General features: G+C 38.2%; 3 protein-coding genes and 1 long non-coding RNA gene across 5 annotated transcripts; 1 reads left to right on the forward strand and 3 right to left on the reverse strand.

Annotated features, from left to right (window-relative positions):
• Positions 1–300: 300 nt before the first annotated feature.
• On the reverse strand, positions 301–6,565 carry Ssrp (structure specific recognition protein). The gene is made up of 12 exons (XM_022850605.2): positions 6,431–6,565; positions 5,628–5,771; positions 5,414–5,548; positions 4,804–4,923; positions 4,212–4,455; positions 3,822–3,993; positions 3,194–3,344; positions 2,797–2,958; positions 2,156–2,500; positions 1,887–2,019; positions 1,278–1,567; positions 301–841 (listed from the first exon to the last, which is right to left on the reverse strand). Exons 2-12 carry the CDS (start codon positions 5,769–5,771, stop codon positions 512–514), a joined length of 2,226 nt encoding a protein of 741 aa, XP_022706340.1. The 5' UTR covers positions 6,431–6,565; the 3' UTR covers positions 301–511.
• A 916-nt stretch (positions 6,566–7,481) lies between these two features.
• Positions 7,482–13,903, reverse strand: LOC111270467 (uncharacterized). 2 transcript variants are annotated; one of them, XM_086972501.1, is made up of 4 exons: positions 13,812–13,903; positions 8,954–9,052; positions 8,537–8,655; positions 7,482–7,805 (listed from the first exon to the last, which is right to left on the reverse strand). In XM_086972501.1, the coding sequence occupies exons 1-4, from the start codon at positions 13,825–13,827 to the stop codon at positions 7,686–7,688; spliced, it is 354 nt and encodes a 117-aa protein (XP_086828627.1). In that variant the 5' UTR covers positions 13,828–13,903; the 3' UTR covers positions 7,482–7,685. The 2 variants fall into 2 exon arrangements, with proteins under 2 accessions (XP_086828627.1, XP_022706450.1); XM_022850715.2 differs by lacking the exon at positions 13,812–13,903 and adding an exon at positions 9,317–9,527.
• LOC111270527 (uncharacterized) lies at positions 9,687–11,770 on the forward strand. Its single transcript, XR_002686337.2, has 3 exons — positions 9,687–9,865; positions 10,957–11,010; positions 11,676–11,770. It is a non-coding gene; the product is annotated as an uncharacterized LOC111270527 (long non-coding RNA).
• A 1,721-nt stretch (positions 13,904–15,624) lies between the features above and the next one.
• LOC147753857 (phospholipase A2-like) lies at positions 15,625–24,453 on the reverse strand. Its single transcript, XM_086972503.1, has 4 exons — positions 23,494–24,453; positions 18,330–18,489; positions 16,922–17,068; positions 15,625–16,378 (listed from the first exon to the last, which is right to left on the reverse strand). Exons 1-4 carry the CDS (start codon positions 23,603–23,605, stop codon positions 16,300–16,302), a joined length of 498 nt encoding a protein of 165 aa, XP_086828629.1. The 5' UTR covers positions 23,606–24,453; the 3' UTR covers positions 15,625–16,299.
• Positions 24,454–24,655: the final 202 nt, after the last annotated feature.

The raw sequence follows: 24,655 nt of genomic DNA on the forward strand, positions 1-24,655 counted from the left end.
GCGTTTTAAGAAGGGTCCCAACAAAATTGCCTAAAGAAATCAATATGGTGTGTTTATGAAGTTTGGCTACTTTATTCGAAAACTTTTTTAGCGAAATCAACGATGCGTATTACGACTGGTTTTTTGTGCTAAGAAAAATACGGGCTACAATTGCGCTACTGTACGATTTCTTTGCATTATTGGGATAATATGTACTACTTATATGTATATAATTGATGTTTAAATCTTGTTCCTATGAAAGATTATGTAGCTGTCTGCCTTTGAGCGTATGATACAGATGACAAATAAAAAATCAAAATATGTTTGTCAATATTACTTGGTACGTAAAAATTGTTTTCGAATTTATTTGGCTTTATTATGGGAGCATCTAACAAGGATAAAAGCAACAGTTTTTTTTACAACACCCTCAATAGAAAAATAATCCGAGGAGTCAAAAAAAAGCATTTAAATCGAACCACTTGTTTGTTTTGTCTTATACTTTCGGATGTAAGAGTTCAATGTACGCGTAGATTTAATCAGCATCCATTTCAGATCCGGACCCACTTTGACTGCCACCTGATGCCTCCGGCGAGTCAAGAATTTCCTCGTCTTGGTCCTTGAGTGACTCAAACGATTCGTTGGCTTTGTTATTCTTACCACCCCTCTTAGGCTTCTTCTTCTCCTCCTCGCCTGATCTATCCTCGCCACCATTGCTATCACTACTATCACTAATGTACTCTTTACTCTTAAATCCCCCTCCGCTGCCACCTGCCGACGAAGCTTTCGTGGGTGACGATTTTTTGGATTTCTTCCTCTTATCACCTTCATCATCCAAACTCTCGTCGTCGCTCTTCTTATGCGCCTAAAAAACAGCAAGTCACCAAACAGATAGTAATAATCGGGATCAATTATCCACTCGGTTATTACATTTATTACTATTACAAGTAAGCTAGAGTATATATAGTATAGCAGCAAAACACAACTTGTCGTCCCGTAAGCAAGTTTGCACTGACAATTTCTGCACGGATTACATACAGTACTACTTGATCTTGTATTTAAATGCCTAGGCTATTAAATAAAGATTTTATGTATTACTCATGATTGCCCTTATGGAGTCAAAAGGCAATATATTGTATAGTTTGTAAATATGGGAAAATACAAACTATCTGACTATCTTAGTTGTCCAAATATTGTTAAGTGTACTCACAGAATTTTACCAATATGCAATTATTCGTATTTTTTATGTTGCCTAGTAATCAAATAAATATACAGCATAATAATGTGAAGGATACGCGAACCTTATACTCTTCCATATCCTTCTTGTATTGCTCCATAAGCTCCTCGTTCATTTTTTCCCATTTCGATTTGTCGTCAAGGGCCTTCCATTCTTCACCGCCCTTCTTAGCAATCTCTGTTACAGACATGCCGGGATTTTCTTTCCTGATTCTATCCCTGTTCTCAGCCATCCAGAGAAAATACGCCGTTTGAGGCCGCTTGGGAGCGTTGGCATCCTTTTTGTGACTTCGTTTCTTTCGGCTGCCACCCTCCTCACGGGAGCGATCAGATTTCTCTCGTTTTTTGCCCATACCTAAATAAAGAAAATGCGTGTTATACATGTTGTACATACGTTATAAGTTTCTGAGAGTGTAGTTTGATATTGCTTATTGTATAAAGGTTGCTAAGACCCCTTGCCCTTGCCCTTATGGCCAGATTGTACAATTCACGCAAGACAAGATCATATTATTTCAATTAGCTTCCTTTTTTCAGTGACTATTGTTTATGCGGAAAATATAATGTCGATGATTATCCATCCCCAGGATTCAAGTTAATTTATTAATCTAATAAGTATTTTCTGCATCCCCAGTCACTGAGAAGTTCTATCAATTATTTTATAATACTACATATACCAGGTTCCGCGATCGTTTTTGTCTTGATTTTCTTGCGTTTTTTGCCATCTTCTCCTTCCTCTTCATCATCATCACTCGACGAAGAATCATGATCTGTGTCGTATTCTTCAGCAACGTCGGACCCTCCGGAGGCCTAACAATAAACAACGAAATACAGGAAAAAAGAATCAATAAAACACTGGCTCAAACGACGAGGTATTTCTTCGCAATATTGTGTCAGAATGTTTAGCTACTGAGTGGTAATACTCATTGCAGTCACTCTCACTCACCTTATCCGGATTAAAATCGTCGTCGCTCTCATCTTCGTCGTCATCGTCGTCGTTATTATCATCGCGTGCCTGGGCTTCTCGCTTGACGCGATGTAGATACGCGTCGGGAGCAGCATCATCTTCTTGATCCGAATCTAGCATATCGTCGGGTCCAGCTGAAGTCTGCTCGGCGCCACGCTGTTTACTGCCAATCTTTAATCCTTTGCTTTTTACGAATTCGTATAAACGGCCGTATTCATCCTTCTCAATTGACGAGAATGTGTGCATAATTGAATTACGCAGTTCCACCTCGATATCAAACGAGCGCGTAGAGCCTCCAGAACGAGCAAAGTTAACAGAGGACACCTAAGATTTGCAAATCGTTACAGAACGAGTTAAATCTGTTAAGAAAGTTATCGAGACCTTCATGTGAACATTTTAAATATGCTTAGACTTACATAACCTTAAACTCTAACACCTATGTTTCGTTACTACTAAAAACTTGATACATATACATGTTTATCGCCTGCATATACCATGTTTATTTTTAAATTTATTGTGCAAGCGCTGAGTACTTTATGCGTTGAGAGCCACTATTTTAAAACGGTTAAATCGCGGGACTATTATAAAAACGTTACTAAAACAGGATGCTATGAACAAACCTCTTCAAATCGAATGTGCACAGGTGGTTTGTGCACGTAGATAAATCCCTTCTCCAGGGGATAAAGAAGACCATATGAGCTTTTATATGAACATGAAATCGCTGGCGTGCCATTGAGACTTTTGTAGTTTCCTGGTGTAGTTACCTTGCGCTGAACAATCGCCTGTAAAAAAAAAAAGCGGCTAAGCGAAGTTATTTAGACAAACGTAGATTACGCGTCCTGTGTCAACTTTTGATAGAAATCATTTTTTAGAGCTATTAACACCACTAATTCAGTAATCGTACTGTATTTAAGGTACAGTCTACAATGTATCTATAAAGCTATCATATTTTGATAGTAGCAATATGATCAATTTGAGGCCACAACAACCTAACCAAATGCTAGTACGTTTCCTCACCTTGACAATACGACTGAGGGTCTCAAAAACAGGCCCACTCATTTCTTTTTCAAGCTTGCCTTCATATTTCTCTTTGAGGTCTGTTTCACTCATTGAGAGTTTCACATCCTCTTCGTCTTCTTGATTAAAAAGCAGAATCAAGAAATGATACCTAAAAAAAAAAAACAAAATATTTGTAGCAATGGTTAGTCTAATGCAGCCAGATCTAACACCCTGTGGTTCCTCTTATGCATTTGTCTTAGTTATACTCTGAAGTAAGTAATCTTTGACAGATGCTCTGGCCCCTCCCTCGTACTTTTGGCTCGTTTTCGATTCGATTCAGGAAAATATTGATAAACTTCTCGAGGATCTTTCACCAAGCGTGCCTCAAAGTATTCTATTATCTAACAAAAATGTGTGAAAAAGCTAACGCACTCCTTCACAACACCTTCGCCGCATTCCGTCCACCGCTAGTAATACTTAAAATAGAGTAGTATGAATAAATACGCCAGCACCTATAACTATATACAAAGCTGTCGATGTACCTTTTTATATGTACATCCTCTAATCATCTTAGATTTGCTACAAACAAAAATTGGCTGAGGGTTATGGTTACTTGTTTTACAATCAAATAAAATCTAATTCTTACCTGGTCTGGCCTTGTTTGATTGGAGGATCAAGACTGAGTACGAAATGCATCTGTCGTCCATCTTTGTGCGGTAGAAGGAATATACGCAAAATCGTATTTACAGGGATCTTGTAATCAAACGTTTTTCCGTGCAGTTGGATAAATGTTGTAAAGATCTTGATATCATAACGACCTATACGAGTAGAAGGTTAAACAAATTAAAGTCAAATTAGCTTCATGTATCCTATTGAAAACTATCTCTTTAGGGGAAATTCATCAACTACACAGTTGTCACTACTGGAGAAAATAATAAATTTCCTCTATTTTCTTCCTGAGTAGATTTTTTGCATCTACCCAGCAAGAACACTGACACAAGTGCTACATAACAAGCATACTATGAAATATCAGTACCTCTTGGAGTAAGACATTGAATGTCGCTGAATAGTGCAATGGCGTCGCCGGTTGCCTGAATGATCGAGGCCTTCGACATGACATTGTTGCGGAATGCATCCACTGCATCCACATCGGCATTAGCATCTGACGGAATAAAGAATCGCATTTCCGTCAAATTGATTGATGCATCATCATTTTGATGAAACTCGAGTGTCACCTCATTCTTTGCAGTCGCACAGTTAGACACGTAGTGCAGGGGAACCTATATCAAGTAATTGGTAAGCAGCAATTATAACGTGCATGAATGGTATACCCATGTTTCAATCCATTTTGAACAGTTATTTTATGTTTTATAGCGAAAGGAACGAAAATATATAGACTGCATGGATAGAATCACATAAGGTAAATGTTTCAAGTCCCACGACTGGTATTTGGTCAGTTAAGCGTCGCTTTAGAAGGATGAATTGCACGGTAACTATGATCATAACAGAAGTGGAACAATCGCAAATGGCAAATTTTCGTAATTACTATAATATTCCTTTAATGAAATAATACATGTCGAAACAATTTTGGTGTCTAAATGGTTTAACCGTAATGTCGTGGCACATACCTCAAATGCATTGAATTTATCGATCGAAAACTCAAGGCTTGCAGCATCGAAGTTCACTGTTCCCCAGTTTCGGCCCGTTAGCGACAATTCTCTGTTCTTCAACTCTACACTGTAGAACTCCTGAAATTACACGCAAGAGTCATTAACTTACTGAAGTTACATGATAAAGATGACAGTAATAAATCCATTGTCTAGCTCAGACACCGAAAAAATACAGTCTACTTCATGGGTTAACCATTCGATTATTCATTAGGTACCTTAGATATTGTCTAATGTTCAAGCTCTCGTAATACCTCGTCATATAACGAGGCCACAAAGAGCTGCGCAATTATTTATCCACAAAAATAAAGTAGTTCACTGCCATTCCTGTAATCATAATTCACCATTGCTCAATGAACAGATAGCCTTTTCACATGAACTAATAAATCAAACGATAGACGTGCATTGTATATAATGTAATTAGGTGTATGAATGGGTCTTTTAAGGCAGACCATACCTAAAATTCGTAGCGCAAATGTACTCTCAATTTATTTGAAGAATCTACATCCAAAACGAGTTCGATACAGTAATATGCAAAGAGTTGTATCTAAAAAATCTAATACAAACCAACCTTGAAAAATTCCTTAAGTTTCTCGAATTCTTTCTCATCGTTGACGAAACCCCCAAAACGGTGGATTGCTCCTCCGGAGAGCACAATTCTCATTCCGTAACCCGCACCAAGCCGTTGCCATTCAACCGAATCAACCTGAAAACGTATTGTAAGTAATCATTCGGGATTATAATTATTTGAGCCACACTTTGATAAGTTTCGTTGAAAAACCTACCTCCCCGCTATTGAGCTGGTCAACCTTGCCGGTTTTCGCGTTTTTGAAGACGATGTTTTGATCTGTCATCTTGAGACGGCCATTCGACATTCCACCCTTGTCCTCTTTCCACACATCTCCAAACTCAAATACAGAATTCACCATCTGTGGCAAGGATTGTCGTTCGATTATTGGTTAAACCCTCTGTTCGATTAATCACAAACTCTTAAATACACAGGTATTTAAAAATAATCTAGGAGTTCCCTCTTTCGAAAGTCCTATGTTCAAAGCCAAGTTAAGAATTTCGTATGCCGATACGTAATCACTGTTCCATTTGAGTACATCGGTAGTCGTCGACATTATACGGGAGGAATAAATAGGGGTATAATGGGACTTTGACAAAGAAACTCGAATTATGCAGTTCATGCTAATGAAATAAGGAAAACTGCTAGAATTTCCAAGTTGATTCGTTCAAAAACGCTTTTTCAAGCCAAGCGAACTTGACGAAAGGCAGCGAATAGTACGGTTTTATGCTTTTGGGCTAATATGTTGAACTTATTTAAAAGAAGTAGTACGTCTTTGTTTTCACTCAACCTGTTTACTGATAACGCAGAGATCATTTACAATTTCAATGAAAAGAGTGACAACAAATTAACGTATGCCCTAACAGCCCTGAAATCATCGGTTAATAGATGGTGAACAACATATTAGGCAGTGCCGCAGCTTTCCATTTAAAAGTTAGGAAATGGGTCAAGATCGGCTCGGACTACGAAGTAACTTAAATCTCATTGTCATCTGTAATATGGGTTTACGATAAGTCTTACCTTAAAAAATGGATGGCGTTTCGCGCCTTGACAAGTCAGCACGAAACAAACTTATGTCTACAATCACTCACAAAACAAAACAAGAATGGTTTCTGACAAGCTCCCGCGTGAAGCAAATATGTCGTCTGCTAAATATTTATAAATACATCACCATACGGTTTCGATTTCGAAACTCACTTTGGGCCCTCATTTTTAGAGCGGGCTTTTAAAATTTGGCGCCAAAGCGAAAACGCCCAACGCGTTCTGTCATCCGCGCGCTGAAATTAACGTAACTCGAATTTGAAAAATTAAAAAATGTGCCAGGCAAACTTTATCATAGAGGTATTTAAATTTGCTTAGGAATACCACTTTTAGTTAACTTGTATAGTCGTATATCTGTTCTAACAGACAAATATGCAATATTTGCTGTAAAAACGCACACCACTAAATCTTGGTAACGGCGTCAGCTTTTAGCCTAACAATTGAAGCCTGCCGAAGAATCAGACGAAACTCAGCAAGATTATAGGCTGAAACGTGTATATCGAATACGTCTTCAGATATCTGTAGGATGGAAGAAAGATCAAGTTAGTTGTACGCTAGGAAAAACACTTCTTATATACAAGTAAACTATCCAAATAGGTGAAAATACTAAAAGTGTTACATGAGAGCGGCAAAGCTCACTGGCGGATGTCATTGCGGATTATGAAGCATTTTGCTAGAAAAATTCTTGAAAGAAATTCCAGGTCAAATGAGACATGTTAGTTTGCCTTTACAGGCCTTTCTACGTCATATTCTGTTTTATAATAATACATTTTCTATTGTTATATAGGGAACCGTAACTACAGCACGCAAATATGGATTTTCTGTTGCGGTTCTTATCAGATTCATCGTACACATTTTCATTTCTCCAGTAACCTGCGGTGCACATATTTCCAATAATTACGACTTACAGTGGGCTGAATCAATTGAAATAAGACTGAGACATTTATTGACCGTCCGTTGTTTTATTATGTAAATAATTGTGCCATTTATTAAAATGATTGAGTATCAAATTTAATTACGAAACAGTAAGTTCAGCTTTTTGCAAAACCTATAGTTTATTCTAAAATCAATTTTTTTTTATCTCATTTTGTAAATAAATTGGTTTAACCCTTTTTTTGTTCATTGATTCAATCTAACTTTTTCGGAATAAAGTTGATTACGAATTACAGAAGTTAGTAATAAAGTTTATTAATGAAATCAGTGGAGAATCACGATGCCGAAAACGACACCATGCCTAAGCAGGCTTTACTTTTCCACTATTGGAAAAGTGTAACGTGAAAATGATAACAATCCAGACGAACAGCACTCCAAGGCCAAATCCAATAATACCAGCTTCCAAACTTAGATGGGATATCTGGAAAACGAACGTGTTCATTACTACTTAACGACGTCGTACTTGCACATTTCTAAGTAATAATAATAACTATAGGTTTTACTGTTATTATTATTATCATGTATGAACCGTCAAAGGGTTTTTCATGTTTACTATCGAACCAACAAACCCGTGGAATTGTTTCTTATTAGACTGAGATGGTTTCGAATGAGATTGACTGGGTCATCGAGACAACCCGGGACTTTTTATTGCAGTGCGAGCTAATGCTGATTGGAATTTCCACATGGTGTCCTTTCTGTTAGAACGTTTTTATCAATTTTTTCACCATTTCCTAGATGTGTATGTCTATGGCTTCTGACCAGCAAGCAACCGGCAGAAATGGTTTGTATGCGAATTACATCCCACTTGCGTACCGCCATTGAGATTCGATTGTCACTGGGGTGTATAGCATTTAATAAAACCTCATGAACATAACAATTTCGAATGCGGGAGTGTGTTGGATCAAAATAAGTGTCGACAAACTAAGGAGGAGGACCTTACCAGTAATAAACAGTATTTCATGCAATTCTTAACAGGCGTGCTTAGGAACCTATTGCAAGAGTCAGAGTATATACTCCTATCTGAAAAAGGCTATAATTTTAATTACACAAAGCTTGTTTAATTACAAAATATTTTAATTTTGCCTACCGAATCTACATTTTTTCTACGATACAGCCAATTGAACTTATACAACGCCGTAATCGTCGACTTACATTTATGTGATGAACAGTAATGAAGCGTCTATCTCCTTTTTCGACATATTCACTTACGATCATTTTCGCAGACGAACCTTTGGATCCGACTTCGACGTCCGTGGATCTGATGTTTAATTCTATCGAGAATATGGAATGAACGATTTTAATCTCAACTAATATTTTTTTCAATATTATTTTTAAGTAATACTTTTTGATTGACTCGTATTACTTGTCTCCGGCAGCTATAGCAATTATCCTTATTGATCCGAATTGTATATTAAGACGATTTTTATTCTACATGATACAAAAAATAGGTGAAGAAAAATTGCATCTATGTAATGCAAAATATAATGAAACATTTTAGCTTTGATAACTCTAGTAGTATTTAACACGTTTTTTCTATGTTTAGGAGTTATGTCACAAACCATACAATACCATGGTAGCTCGTTACAGGTTGAATAACTGACGATTTTGTTGATTCTTTGATATGAGCCATCATGATAAAGAGCTGGCGATACACATGTAGACGAGACCCTAGAATGAAAGCTGACATTAGATTCCGGTCTTTGGATTAAACGCGGGTACATCTGGCGCCACAATGACAAACGCAAGCGCTCCAAGTCATAAAGTGAAAACAACTCGAGAATTTTGATTTAATAAAGATCTGTTACCTTCCTTCCATCCTCTACTGACGAACGAAGGTACTAGACGTGTTCGATCTATTGATAGATGATACCTTTTGAACAGAAAGGTACAGCATTAAGAATATGACGTGATATTTTATATAGTTAATCTTACCGAATATATCGGAGGTAAAATTTTGGTGATATACAATGATACTGTGCTTCAATGAACTGATGTTCAATAAACTGGCTGTGATGTTGCATCGTATCGTTACAAGCCAAATACAATGAGCCTTTGTATCCATATGTAACGGGGAAACTTGTGAGTAGAGTAACGATGAGAGGTCTTTTAGTGCTTCTTTTTGCACTTTACCAGCTTGCAACATTTTGTATAAACGAACTGCCACTAGGCACTGGCCTGAATGAAACGTAAAAGGCTTTTTTCGAAAGCGGCCCTATTCAAACCTGTGTCCTGAACCGCGCGCCACCTATGCGTACGGGTATATAGACTAAAAAAGTCGGTAAGTAGGAAGACCTGCTATAATGAGCCAAAGAAGACATCGATAAAGCATCACTGTTGACAGTTTCACAGTAGTTGCTGTAGTCGTTCTGTGACAGCAGCACTACCGTGCATCGAAGACCCCAACCTACATAGAAAGAGAATTGGTAAAAGATCGCGTTTGACGCTGTGAACATAATGTTTACCACGACGGTTGTCTGTTTGGTAAGTGCGTTTAGAGTTTTTTTTTCATAAATATGTTGCAAAGCAAGTAAGCAAGACGCGAATTCAGGTAAACCACGCGACAATTTACAGAATGTTCAAATGTCGCCATACGCGTAGACCGAGACGATTCACCTTCGTCGGGTCATACCTGTAAGTCCTATAGTAATGTACGAGTCTGCAAAAGCTGCTGTTTTTTTGGTGAAACATCAGATTAACTTACTGGATGTCTAACTTTTGATATATTTCATTTCTGAGAAAGCTTATAATGTAATATATTTTATAGAAGAATTTTTTGGAGTTAAAGTAACTTAGCCTCCTATAAGTATGAGTCGAAGCACTATGTACAACAGGCAATATTATGTTCTAACGGTATTTTAATAAGAAAAAAAGGGTTGAAACTAAAAGACATACGTTTGACATGTAATTTAGTATGTGTGATAGTCTATTGTGTTTATGAATGTTTACGTGATTTAGGACGTTGTTTACTGGTGAGAAGTTCTTGATATTCTTCGAATGTCCGCCAAAAAATATGCGTCGTGTAGTATGGCATTAATCTGTATTGATCGGCCAATTTGCTATTGTCTATATATCAATTCGTCTGCCATAAGCTATTCGTAGTACTGTTAAATAGATAGTAAATACGAAATATGAAAATATGAAGCGAGCCTGTGTTTATTGATAGAACGAGGGGCATCAACAAATTCGTTCAAGAATAACTTAACCCAGTGTGCAAACTAGCTGTCAGTGTTTGATGTTTTCTTTCACTTGATTGCAGTTTTTCGAGTTATGCTCCGTATGTTCCGTAGAAGATGGAAGATAATGTCGCATATTATCCGTTTCACAGATAACAACTGATTGCCATGTATTCGTTTGCTGGTGGGATCTGACATAAAAAATGATTTCGTGCAATGGTTTGCTTTACATAAAATGTCTAAATTTCACACCCAATGTACGACCATTTTATTTCGCTCGGGCCCTGTTTGTTGTGCTTAATTTGTGGAGGACCAATTTTTAAGGATTCAGTGAACTTTTATTTAATATAATAGTTAGCTAGTTAGAGAATTAATTATGTTTATTATTGCTTCCTTTAGATGTCGTTCGGTGTCGGTTTTGCAGCCGGAATATATTTCGAAAGAAACATTAAGGTATAACGCTTAACGAATAAGATACTAAATAGTAAGGTAACGATGTTTTATTTGGGCATTTATTATTCAAATGGAGCTAATATTGATCCAATGGTAAATCAAGTATTATGGCTTCGGCAGCTATATCGTTTGATAATAATTGAGTTTAAAGAAGTTTCAAGGAACGTATCATATGATGAAAAAATGTCATATCCATTGTGTTAGAAAAGCTATAAGCGAATATTTAATGCAACTGATCTTGAAGAATCTGTTATATGTGGTAACATCTTGTTACATAAAAAGACCACTGTTGGTAAAAATTATTTGGGCTTATGGTATGTCAGTGGTGTACTTATAACGGACAATGATGCGAGCGGATCGATGCGTAAGGGTTATTTTCAAATTTAGGTTATTAGGATAAATACTCGGTACATATGTATAAAACGAACACGGTTCGATTAGTCTTGTGTAGGACCATGTAACCCAAAGCATGCTTTCATCATTAGAAAATGTGAGCCATTTCAAGGTCCGTATTACTGAACACAACGGCTTTTATTCGGCCACTCCTGCTATAGTACTTATACTATACTATAGTACAGTAGGATTATAGTTCGTACCAGATGGTCAAGAGTTGATAGCGATAATGGAAAAATGTCTTATCGACTAATCTTCTTGTCTTCTTTCAGATCGAAAGACGAAACCAAAACCTGCAGGATAAACTAAGTAACATAATTCGATAGAATACACATGCCTTAATAAAGGAATTAGTTTTTATTGTAAACTGATTGAATTTTCAATATTAATAATTCCTCATCATTTACATTTTGTTTCTATAATATATTGCCTTTTTTAGGACATGTATGAAGATCTAGCTTGATCCTTTCTAGTATACCATCTTTGTTTCTCTGTGTTTGTGCCCACATTACTTGATTGTGAAACAGGATTAGCAAAATCTACTGGGATTTTGAGAATTTAACTAAATGACGGTTGATCAAAACAAGGAGATTTGGACTTGATCTCAAACCGATCATTCTGCTATATCTACTAGTTTATGATCGATTATTAGTATATAATGCTCTGATTGAACATAAAAACTGAAGTCAGAATCCTATGTTAGTAGCAAACGACTGCATATAAACATATGCGGAATGTTGAAAACGTTGAGCTTTCCAAAGTAAAACATAGCAAAGTTCCGCACTTTTGACCGCGTAACCTTCAGAAAAAGCAACAAGCACAGAAAAGAAACATCTAGAAAAAAAAAAACTCCAAAACATCCGAATTATCATAAAGCAATTAATTTGGTTTTCGCCAGCGGTTTACCTTCTCTCAGATACCTTTCTCTTTTTTTTTTTCGTAAGATGGCTAAGGCCTTTAGGTCTTGGCATGTCCCCTTCTCTGCAATAAGCAGTAATGCTTGTGGCACAACGGAGACCAGTTCCTCCGTCTGCTTTGAAATGTGTGGTACTTTTTAAATATATATTTACAAAACAAAATAGATTTTCATTAAGGTTTTCTTCATTTCAAATAAGATTGAGCATAGTTCCCAATATTCTATGGAGTTTTAATATTGTTCATAACTTTTGAGGACTGGAGAGCTTCAATAATATTTCCGACGGGTTCATGCAAATTTGTCTATTTTTTTCAAGTATGCCTGGCTGACTTCCACCTATGTGAACGCTGCCGTATAACGAACTCCTCGATATAAAAACAAGATTACACTTTTGACGAGAAAGTTTTACTTTTGAAAGGCTTTTTAATTGCCGAATAAAGATCAAATCCATTCAATCGCTGCGCTTACCCCTTCCTATTGCATTGAAATAAGTTGCCGTTCTGTAACAAGTTGCCGGGAAAATCTAGCTCGAAGAAGTGTAGCCAACATATTTTAGTTCGATCTCTAATATTGGGTGTTTGCTATAATTAAGCCGGAAGTCGTCTCGTTTAAGTTGTAGTGAGCTTCGAAGAAAACTTTTACGACCTCTGCTTTACAGAGGTAAATCACGAACATCATTTGTGATAAGGGTAGGTGTTGTCGTCGACAGTCCTTAAGTTATACGAAAAGACTGTTGTGTCTTGCAACTGATTTTTGTCGTTCGAATAGTTTCGTTTAAATTCAAGCTTAGAAGAAGACAGTCCAGTGAAGCGCATTCCACAACAGACCGTACTGCCCTCTGTGGAGACACTTCTGTTGATCCGAGGGGTGCGATCCCGAAATTCTAATCGAAAGAATGTTTTGTGCTAGTGATGACCTTCCATGCTGGACAACTACCAGATATATTCTAACAAAAATTTAATGATGGAAAAATAGTGGAAGTGAAACATTTGCTTAACGTTGACGTCATAGCTGAAGAGTTGTATGGATGGCATTTGGCCTTCACAAGCTGTTTGCTCTCAAGCAGAGGTGTGCGAAATGTTTGCGACTAAGTTGCCCATTCATTATTGGCCTATAGGTAGAGATATAAGTTTACTTTTCGTATCTGCAGACCCAGTCCCAATGCTATTTCTTTTTTTCGTTCAGATTCTCGCAGATGACAAGAAGTAGTATTGTACTAGAATAAAAAAAGCACACTTTCAGATAACAAAAGACTAACTTGCTTTACCACATTAAGAACAAAAACTGAGTAAGAAACGTCAATTATCTGTTCAGTGGATCGGCAAAGATATCGCTTACAATGAGTTTGGGTAGCTTGTGCCAGATCTACTCTGTGCAGCTGGGAGCAATGATAGGCTTCTCTTATTAAAAAAAGGCGTGATCTTTTAGTAGCACAACGGAAGTCACACTTCGCGAGGATAATCCGGGCACTTTCGCGTATTTATCATTTTACCTGATCTCACAAGCATTTCATAATAAGTATTTATCCTTGAATCTTCAGAACGGCTTCGATCACCAACTTTTCACCACGGACGACTTAGCTACAAATGGCATAGTCTCTTTTTTGCATACGGCAACGTAAACATTTCATTAAATGCGAGATTCATTTTTTGCCTAATCGATAACGGGCGATACTTATCAACCGAAGGAGATTATTTTATTTGTCGAATGCTGTGCGAAGCTTGCCACGCATCGAAAACGCCTTGGCCGGCATCTATACAATAGTTTATCTTCAAGCTAATTTAACGTTGGCGCACCTCGATAACTTGTGTTTATACGCGGCATGATTTGACTAGCTGTCATATACATTGCTATCAATGACACCATCATCATATCATAGTTGTCACTATAGTATTTATATTAGGGTAAAAAATTCCGTACATACGTCGTTTACATAAACGAATTTGTTTCGTGTCGATGTCAAACGAATTATCAATAAATACTGATCGTCAATGTTAGCGCGTTACACACGTCGTTGCTATTTACACTGATGGCAGCGGCGACTGTAAATAGAGCAGCTTTCCGGAAACTGTTTGCTTATAGTTATTGTAGAACAAGCCCGAGTCAGGGTAATATCATTATATTCTATAAGAAGCAAAATATTCAGCGGTGTTGTTATTATTATGGTATTTGCTAAAAGTTTCTTTTCATCGGCGCAGCTCAGTTGCCTCTGTCAAGACGCGTCAACCAACGCTTTTATGCTGCAGTTGGCGATTGATTGTTTCCTTCGTTTGCCCAGTAGCGTAGCAACCATGGGCAAATAATGCTCGCTTGTTCGTTACTGCTGACGACTAATTGCTTAGCCAGCGGCGTCTGCTGCGTCGCTGAGAGCCGACATAGGATGTCCGCACAGATTCTATACATGTACAATCAAACAGACATAAACCAATAGACCTTGATCCATGCTGCCGTTGCTTACCTACATTAGAGTAGAGCCGTAGTGTATTGATACGTATATGTATGCTGGGAGCTTTTTAGCAGCATATACAGTTCGTTTATGACTACATATGGAGACTACGTCGCGGAGACTTCGACGAAACGTCGCTCAGCTGTCCGAAAGCATATAAGGCGTACAAGCATACCCTATATATATATATATATATATACAACGGCTAGTACTATCATCGTACGCGACGTCCGTGTTACTTCTTGCCGCTCTCATCCAACAGCTCGAGCATTGGATATTGCGTATATATACAAACATTTCTATACAGTTAATTAATTATACACGAGCATAGGGTAATGCCAATATCACACAGCTGTTCTACTCGTTCTATTAGACGACTAGTGGTATCATACTATGAATTTTAAATGTGGCCTCCAAGACATCGATAAATTTCTTCTTTTTTCTTCAGTTTTTCATATCTGTTCAGTTTACTATTGTTGTTATATTGATGGTATGATGAACGTTAAGTGAATAAATTAAAATTGGCGGATTATCAGCATGATCACGACAATGATGATGGTAATAATTGTGAGCGCCATTATTGTTACTAGGACCTTAACCAAACATTTAACACCATAAATTTACTGCACCTAACTGGCTATTCAACACGATCTCACGCTCTCTAGAATCGATTGTTGTTCTACAATATTGTATAATTACACTATAATTGTACAATGTAGGCAAAGTCGTATTTTTTTACCGTTTACTACCCTTAAACGACTAACTCATGGCCATACGTAGAATAAAAGTAAGATCCTATGGTGAGTATGTTGGCTGGTTAACCATCTAAGGATTTTAAAAAAACAAAAGAAACAAAAAATCCAAGGGGAAATACACTAAACGGATGCAAGAGTAAGAATCGTATATTTATTGCTCGAAACAGAATTAGTTATAATTTTTAGGATTTTTTTTGCCCGAAAACGTTTTTTGCTTTTATTAATACTACTTTCCCCACTATAACTCCTATTCCATACCCTGTAGTATATATGTCCATAAGAAAGCTTTGGGGTGCAGTCTTGCAAAAATAATGTTCTGTGGCAGAACCTGTTAATGGCAACGTCGCCTTTAGAAGGCGGGTAAAACTGAAATGTTATATAGTCTATGTGAGACTAGTTTATTTACCGCAAAGTGTTGCGGACAGTACCGTAATAGAAATGATACAATAAGGTACCCTAATACGCGTTGCTCAAGACACATCAAAGCTCTACTTTTTTTTTTCTATGCTTTGAATTGCATACCACTTAATTAAATCTACAATTTGCTATGATTACCACAATGCCACAAACATCAAATTAGGTTGGCCATTTTCTAAAAATCATTAACCCATGGCCGATTGTCGATTCGGTAAGAATCTAAAAAAAAAATCGGAAACGTGATTTTCTATAGTTCTATATGTTATTAATTGTAAACGTATACGACATCTAATATTGGATTGGTATATTTGTTCACTAGCAGGATTAACCTTCTTCAGTTATCACTTAGTTACAGATGTTGGTTAGAATCGATTATTATCGACTAACTTCCAGGTGAGTGGGAAGTTTTGTAGCAATCGATAACGCGAGCAGGCCGCGAACCTGAAATAAAAAGGTGCGAATTCGAAATAATACATTTACCGTAATAAAGAAATGCAATAAAAGCCACGTAGTAAGCTATGCTAGAGGAAGAGCCTACAGCCATTTTATCCCTGCATGTACCCTGCATCTAGCGATGCTGCAGTCTGTGTTTTGCTTTACGAACCAAGCCAACAATAGTAGTTGAATGAAAAAATTACAGCCAGAATTTACGTAACGTTATGGTTCCTTTCTGATTCGCTGCTACTTGTGACGTTCATAAAATGCATCCCTGTTTAAAGTAAATGAACAGCTAGGTGCCCTGATAAAAATAGCGACATCTTCTGTGGAATCGAATATTGTCCTATCCCTTGTTCGCTTTCAGGTAGACAGCAGGGGACTGTATACTTCGTCGATCCCCTTGCCTCCAACTACAGCTGAAAACATTAGAAGGTATAAACATGTGGAAACATTTTTGTCTAGTATTTACGTTTATAGAGTATATAAACAAGTGCGGTAAGAAGAGAACATGCTCGGTCATTTTTTTAAGTTTTGTCAAATACCTACGATTGCTTTTCACACGCCTTTGGTTTTTCAAGAGCATAGCATTTACTGCGCAGGACGTTGAAGAACATAAGGCCGACAAGTTTGCTTATTCGCGAGTCGACCCCGCGAAGACATTGGCGAAACTTCTCGTCAGCCTCACAGGGTTTTCTGCAAGCAATAAGAAAGAAAAACAGATCTAATACGAACTCGTTTATGATATCCTTTTCGTTTGTATCAATCCTAGTACGAAATGACGACGACAAGAACTGTGACTGAATCAAGTGAATCAGCTTAGTCAGCGGTACGGCCCAATAACTCTAATATCAAGTGTGGCTAATATGAACCCAAGCCTTAGAGACATTAAGGTCACAAGACGAAGGTGAGACGAATTACTGAGTATAACAAATATCCAGTTGGGTGTACGTAGTCCGAGATGAATAGGTTTTACGGGGAAGATTTTTAGACGAGTTACTGGGTCGCGTTCAACACAGCACTACAATCAATGTTGCCATCTGCAAAGGCGGGAATCATCGTGGCGCCTGAATGTACCCAAATATCACTGATTATGGTCGGAACGCCTGTAGGCATATGGAATAGAGGTCAACAAAATGTGGGCATTTTCATGAAACGGTGAAACGAATTAAACGGTAAAGCTGCATCTTTCTGTGTTTTAACAAATTACTAAAGCAATTCCGTCTATTGTTAGCGGGTTAACAGATCAGGCGATGTTTTTAACTCGTAGAATCCTTCAAAAATCGTAACGTATATCAGATAGTATTCGAACTTAAACGTGATAATATCTAAAAAATGATTGAACTAGAACAATAGCTATAACAATCAGCAAATCTCGTTAACTGTGCCTAATTTCATGCGACGAAAACGGTGTCAACAAACAGCAAAACGAGTTCAAAAACAGTCCTTCACCGTTCAACAAAGAAAATAATGGATATATCATAAATCAAATCTGTGACCATGTCTTGTATCAACCGTGCAACCATTTGATGGTCAGACGTCTCTGCTGTTGGGAACGGTGTTAATGTGTCTCTAAATTTTCTACGACGTCCCTAAATTTGAAACGTTTTTACGTCGTACGCAGCTAGTCTTGATTATGGCGTCAGTTTAAGAATCACTCAGATGGTTGAATTGCGCTTACTACGGACGCATGTCGATGATAAAATCAACATCTATTGGTTCATAATGACTGCTACTGGTTAATGTCAATAACAAGGCATTTTGTAACCTAGGCTAGATTCAATTTGAAATACGCAACGACAAGATTTAGATACTGGATAGGTACTGAAGCAGGAATATCTTAGAAATTACGTATGTATGGGTCAAGTTTTTGTCCTTATTTATAGATGAATTTATCTATTAAAAGAGGACATTTCAATTTAGGTGAAGCACTTCAGAATACCGATTGCAAACTTACATCGTATAACTGAGATTATTGGTGATGTTGTGTAGTGTCTGTCCAACTTTAATTCCGCCTGGGGCACGATCATGTTCTCGACAGCAGCGGTCCGTATCATCAGCACCACCCAAATCGTCGTAGCTTCGAGCCTTGTTTCCTATGCCACACCATTTCGTACCTGAAATAACGTGAGGTGGTGCAAATTAGATTTACTGCTATCTTCAGTGTGCTTCACGTTTAACCCGCCCTCACTTCAACTTCGACTTGCTTATGGAAAGAGAAAGATAGGTACTAGATAGGTTTATTTTATTGATTAGTTGGTTACTACATATGATGCGTTTGTCCAAAATAGATTACAATTATTATAACGAAACTATTATAACGAAAAAGGTACGAGTGTTTCTTCAAGGCACACACAGTAAAATACACTCACCAGTTTTTTCACTTCCCCCTTCAAAACCGACACAGACTGATTACCATATAGGTCGTAGTTGAAGATCGTTTATTCCCAGTTCAGTATATCACGACATTGTCTTCGTCATTACTACTACCGACAGCCACAGAACTGCGGATGGCCATGTCAGCTACTTTATTTACTGGGGCCCATTTCCATAGCCCCGCTTCTTGTTTCATCGCGCGTCCGTATGCGGTCGACGACTATTCCAATCAGTAAGGTCTGTTAATGACAGGACTGCCGGCGGGCAATGTCAGCAATAACAACGAACAACTGCTAAAGTAGTAGAGGGCCTGTTGTGTCTGCAGCTGTCCTATAATCGCAGTTGTAGAGGCGAGACTTGTGGACATAATAGTCATTCTATGGAATCTAGCCAAGGGACGCTCAGATTGATCAGTTGACTGAGTCGAATGATTCTGATCATCAAACCCGGCAATGTCGCGGGAGCTGATCGTCGGTCGTCGCTGGCCAACGGCGACGTAAGTTCAAATCAATAACCAAAGCAAATACTGCATTGCAATAATAAGCACCAACAGCAACGCAAATAGCCACTATATGCATGTGAACTTGAACTTGATAATAAAGTGATGATTGTCTGTGTTGTGCGTATCGAATCGGCTTGGGCCGGGCTGACGCGGCAGCCGCAAGGCCGTCGGTTACGGTCGCCCAAGCCAAGAATTGATCTTGCAGAAACGCCAACGCTTTTCGGGAACTTTTCTAGCGGATGTTACATAGCTGTCACAGCTACTACCATCATTTTAGCTGCTCGCTGCGTTTTCTCTTGTTGAAACCATTTGACACAAACTGAAATACGAAGGTACGCCAGGAGCTAATAATTTAAAGTCTGCTGATTGGTACTGATACAAGAAGTTGTATCGGAAGCACAAACAATCTTCTGAAACATTCGGAATCTATCGAACTAAATAGGGTCAAGAGCAAAACGAGCAACTATATTGGTAGGTATATGTTTCTTATGACTCGATCTTCGTGATTGCGGCCTCGGAACGAAATGATGAATTACGGTTTATGATTAATATCACTCTACTCGCTGCTTGTCAGTCTCACGAAAATTCGCCGAATCGCTCTTGAAATAATTAGCACAATCCTCTGACAGAACATTGAAGTCTATAAGATAATATGAATGCAAAAAGATCCGGTAAACGTCTATCGTGAATAAAGAAGTAAATTCTTATTCGTGGAGCAATGACCAATGATGGAAATGTCACAACATCTATTTTGGATGACGTTTAGTTAGAAACCCGTTTTGAAAACAGCTTATTTATTGTTTAGTTGATTAGTGAAGCCAGTTATTCCCCTCTTTTAACTAGACAGTCATAGCTATTCTAATTAGAATGGACAGATGTGCGATACGAATACAGGGTGGATATAGCTGGCTCGGGATCTGTAGTACCACATATACACGCCCAGTTAAGTTCCACATTTATATGCGTCTGCACGTATATCGTATTGAAAGATATAAAAAATATGTTTCTGAATATCCTGTTCACTTTTTAAATTATCTTAGTAGCGGCTTTAGTACAAAAATTCAGCTAGAAAAGAAAAAATAGAACATCGAAAGGGTGTGTAATAGGTTTACCTGGTGCGCATGCGCGTGGTACTAAGCTAAACACATTATTGGACGGGTAGACACATATATATATGGTCAGCTTTACATCTATATATATATATATATATATATATATATATATATATATATATATATATACAGTACAATTCATTTATATTTGGATAAAATTAGGCTGTAAATGGCATTTATTTTAAGCCAGCTTTTTCATTTCGGTAATCTTGTAGCAGTAGCCGCTTTTAGCAATCGTCCTGTTATAACTAGTGAAGGTCACGTGATACAATGTTTTCTTTTTGGATTATTTCCTACTTTGCGGACGAATTGCTAGACTTGGAGCTGTCGTGACGTAGCTGCTTCATGATGCTGTATGACGTCAGCTTCATGAAGCAGTTATTTGTAGCCATGTTTCATAGGCCTATTTCTTGTGTACTTGTTTATGAGTGCCTCAAAACAAAAAACTTTGATAATAACGGATTTGGCTTACGTTGCAGGCACAATTATTCATCTGTTATTTCAAAAATATTGTGACAAACCAATTCAATTGCACCATGAATGGCAATTATTAAATATTGTACTAAAGCAATTTAGAGCGTCTACTAAACAACAATCTCCACTATATGATGATAATCCCTTGCTGCTTTATAATTGGCGTACTGTCATCGATGAACACATAAATAGGAAATATCGAATAGTATTTGTGTGTTCTGCTTCTACTAAAACTCCGTTTTCTGAGCGCCGTACCATTGGCTAGCTAAATGACGTTGAACAAGCTGAAATAAGCATCTATAGAGTATAGCTTCTCTAAACTTCAGGAGGAAAAGTAACCATGTACGTTACATTTTAGCCCAACTAAGAAAAAGTATACGCAACCGTTGTGGATTTACGGTGGAGTATCCATTCATTCCGTTCGACCTATTCTGCACGATGTTGTATGATAGTTCACAATCGTTTACCAGTGTTAGTTGTTTTCTATGATTACTCGTTGTCAACAACATAACAGTCATAGAATAGTTGGGCCACTTCAACTTCATTGGCGACTGCAACGTTTAAGTTAGAAATTTTCGGTCAGCTGCAGAGCTGTAGTCCTGGGTGACTTTGGATCAATTCATCACTAGCGGCAACATTGCAGTGGTGCTAATATTAAGTTCACTGACGATTTTCAAGAAAAAAATTTATCCTATTCATGTACGGGTCTCTGTGTACAGATGGATGAGAGATGCGCTTCATTTATACATCGTACAAAATAACTAATCTCAAATATTTGCTGTACGGAAATGCTGCCATACGTTTTGCCGTCGGTATGGCATCAGATGTACGCCGCGTTCATTACCATCCATTTGACTACACAAAGTAAAAGATCAGTTCATCAATCCGAATAGCGGTCAAAAGCAATCATATGGCGTAAGCAATTTGGGCACATGAAAAACCAGGCATTTCGTACCAAAATTTTGGCACCAGCTGATTTCTCTAGCTTTTTTGACATTTATGCAGACTTAACGTAGCTAACCGTAAGCCGCATATGGTATACTAGAGATGTCTATACTTGATGAGCTGGACAGGAGCATGGATGCAAACCTGAAGCAAAATTCGTAATGATTAGAAGAAGCTAAATCAACTAAACAAAGACGTCGTCATTGGCATTGCTGTGTATGAACTCAAACAGGGGTTCTGCAGGAAATCGGCTTACCATAAGTCGGACGTTGCGTGCAGGTGCTCCACATGCGGCAAAACTGTGATAAATATCATGTTGATCGTTGCTTCCTAGGAAATCGTCTAGATTCGTTTTATACACTCAAGAACACTCGCTTAACCCACGTGACCCAAAGTGCTTTAAATGGGTTTATGTGTTCGTTCTTATATAAGGAAGTTGTGTTATTAACCTATGATTTTTTTAGAAAAGTAAAGTAAATCTAATTCAATTTGGTTCGGGGTAGTAGAACAATCGTTCAGCTCAATCAAAGAAGTACTGTCGTAACAAGACGTTCACACAACTGAATAGGTTTTAACACCTTTTTACCTTCAGCTTATTAGCCCAAGGTATTTGTCAATGTGAATATCACAAATATACGACATAGAAAAAAAAAAACCATACGAAGTGTCCGCAAATAGTGAACTTTAATTATAATGTGATTTATAAAAAAATAAAAGGTTTCTTTAATATTGAAAAGTCCAAATATGCACCACCTCATTTTTGTCGCTATTCATCAAAACGTTCACACGAATCACTGTCACCTACAACGCTACAGAGGCATCCCCTCCATGATGGCGTCAAAATGCAACAGTCATACAGAGGTGCCCTCCAGTGGCGATATATGGAATACTACTAAACCAAACTAATTCACCCATCGTAATTTCGTCAGTCGAAGATACGAATACACTCATGGGTTCAATATCGACTTCTGCAAGCGTCCTGTAATAGGACAAAAATATTTATGCCGGAAGTTTCACCATTGCTGAGGCGATTGGGTCGTCGTCATCGTACATCAGACAACTGCATTTTCCTGGGTTCGCAATTCATGGCGCTGACCAGTTGGAGCATGTGCTTGACAGATGCGTATCAAAACCGTTGTTACTCTTATTACACCACAACAACTGCGACGTTATTTATATTTTCTATGAATGGGAAACAAGATTACCTAATCTATTCTTATCATTAGGCGAGATGTATGCCTCTAATAATCGTGTGTAGTTGTCTCAATGGTCTCCGTTTGACACATACACACATGCTTAACCTGGGAAAATATCACATTGGACGTTACGCGGTGCAGTGCTGTGCAGTCTTCGAGAAACAACAATGGCTGCTTTGTTCTGATGACTCAGCCTTGTGCCACAATCAGAAACGTAGATAGTATCAAAAGGCGTTAAATAACGTATACATCAAGTTGGCTAGCAAAACGCGTTAGGTTCGCGACGGCGGGAGGGATCTGAATTTAGCGCTCCAAACAGGTTTTTTTTTTTAAAACAGAGAACTCGAGTGAGCTAAAGCAGATATTTGGATTTGAAAAATCTGGATGGCGCCTGTAACATGATAAACGGATATGTATATTATATTGTAACCAGAGGGATATTTTTTCAGCTGTACAGCAAGCGTTTGATCAGTATTGATACGTATCTGCACGTAAAGTTAAGTCTATGCAACTTACCGGGAAAAATAACTAGGCCAGTGCCTGGTCGACGACTTTTGGCTGCAACAACCGACCGTCGTGTAGAACACAGATATCCACAAAGAAAAATCACCGCTGCTATATGTTTCATCCTGAGCGGGCAGATAATCCTCTAGTACCGAAAATTTCGCTCTAAATTTTTCCAAATGCAGCACAATTATCTTTGCATTCACCGTCACAAAACCATTCGCATAGGGTGACACTTCAGGTCCAATTAGCTTTATAAACGAATGGGCTTATTGTTTAACCTACTTTGCTATGATGGGAAAACGCCTTGTGCATTCTATGTACAGGTCAATGAAACATCCAGAGTCCGTTGGTCTAGCGGTCTGCTAGACTATGCTCTACGCTTAACAACTATGCGATGCTTCTTCCCAACAGACACTCGCAAAAGCGCGCAATTATGGTACTGGATTGCGTCCTTTAAATTTGCGCTTGCCGATACGTAACAATCTTTCTTGTGGGTTTTCCGATCCATGTAAACGTCACAATTACGTCACTAAATGTCTGCCTGTCAGCGAACGATCTGTATCGATTCGCACAACTGTACCTTTTCTTTCAGCTTTTCTTCAAAGTCGCCTCTCTGACCCTCTCTTCATGCATATTGCCACCGGCTTTTTCCTTCAGCTTATGCACATCTTGTACTAGACGCCAACTGAGCTCTATGCCCTTACGCTTTTATGGTTGTCGTTGAGTTTTCTGATTTTACTTCAGCAAGCGCCTAAATGTAGATATTAACGACCCACTTTTTCTATCTGTTGATGTCTTACGCGCGTATACACAGGAACTCTAATATTTTTGTCATGTCGATGTAAATGTGCCTCCTACCGCTTGACGCTCAGCATCGACTGTACCCGCAATTCGTCGCTCAAATATTAATACAGCGATAGGGCTTTTGAAGAGCGGGCTTCATTGGTTGCTTTTCTAGCTAATGTGGCGGAATCGCGGGCGCGAATTCCATTAGCAGCAGGCGACGGCAAGCACGCTGCAAGTTTGCAAATTGTCCCGCCATTCCGGCAAGGGTGTCGAGAAAGGGCGTCACTACCGCAACACGTATTGGAGCTGTCGATATTAATCTGTTTATCGCAAATCCCGGCCCATAAAAACAAAGGGTATACCGTGACGATAACGTTACGAAGAG

This window comes from Varroa jacobsoni, unplaced genomic scaffold (assembly GCF_002532875.2).
Source record: "Varroa jacobsoni isolate VJ856 unplaced genomic scaffold, vjacob_1.0 scaffold_159, whole genome shotgun sequence".
Lineage (NCBI taxonomy): Eukaryota > Metazoa > Arthropoda > Arachnida > Mesostigmata > Varroidae > Varroa > Varroa jacobsoni.

What these genes read in the sequence shown, in the direction of transcription:
- LOC111270467 (XM_022850715.2), bottom strand. Translation starts at nt 9,527, where the DNA reads ATGTTGCAAGCTGGTAAAGTGCAAAAAGAAGCACTAAAAGACCTCTCA. An exon ending in ACCTGTAACGAGCTACCATG is followed by an intron (nt 8,656 to 8,953) that starts GTATTGTATGGT and finishes TATTCTCGATAG; the next exon opens with AATTAAACATCAGATCCACG. An exon ending in TTACTGTTCATCACATAAAT is followed by an intron (nt 7,806 to 8,536) that starts GTAAGTCGACGA and finishes TTCGTTTTCCAG; the next exon opens with ATATCCCATCTAAGTTTGGA.
- Ssrp (XM_022850605.2), bottom strand. Translation starts at nt 5,771, where the DNA reads ATGGTGAATTCTGTATTTGAGTTTGGAGATGTGTGGAAAGAGGACAAG. An exon ending in AACTTAAGGAATTTTTCAAG is followed by an intron (nt 4,924 to 5,413) that starts GTTGGTTTGTAT and finishes GTGTAATTTCAG; the next exon opens with GAGTTCTACAGTGTAGAGTT. An exon ending in TCAATGTCTTACTCCAAGAG is followed by an intron (nt 3,994 to 4,211) that starts GTACTGATATTT and finishes CTACTCGTATAG; the next exon opens with GTCGTTATGATATCAAGATC.
- LOC147753857 (XM_086972503.1), bottom strand. Translation starts at nt 23,605, where the DNA reads ATGAAACATATAGCAGCGGTGATTTTTCTTTGTGGATATCTGTGTTCT. An exon ending in TGGCCTAGTTATTTTTCCCG is followed by an intron (nt 18,490 to 23,493) that starts GTAAGTTGCATA and finishes ACGTTATTTCAG; the next exon opens with GTACGAAATGGTGTGGCATA. An exon ending in AAGGCGTGTGAAAAGCAATC is followed by an intron (nt 16,379 to 16,921) that starts GTAGGTATTTGA and finishes TTTTTATTTCAG; the next exon opens with GTTCGCGGCCTGCTCGCGTT.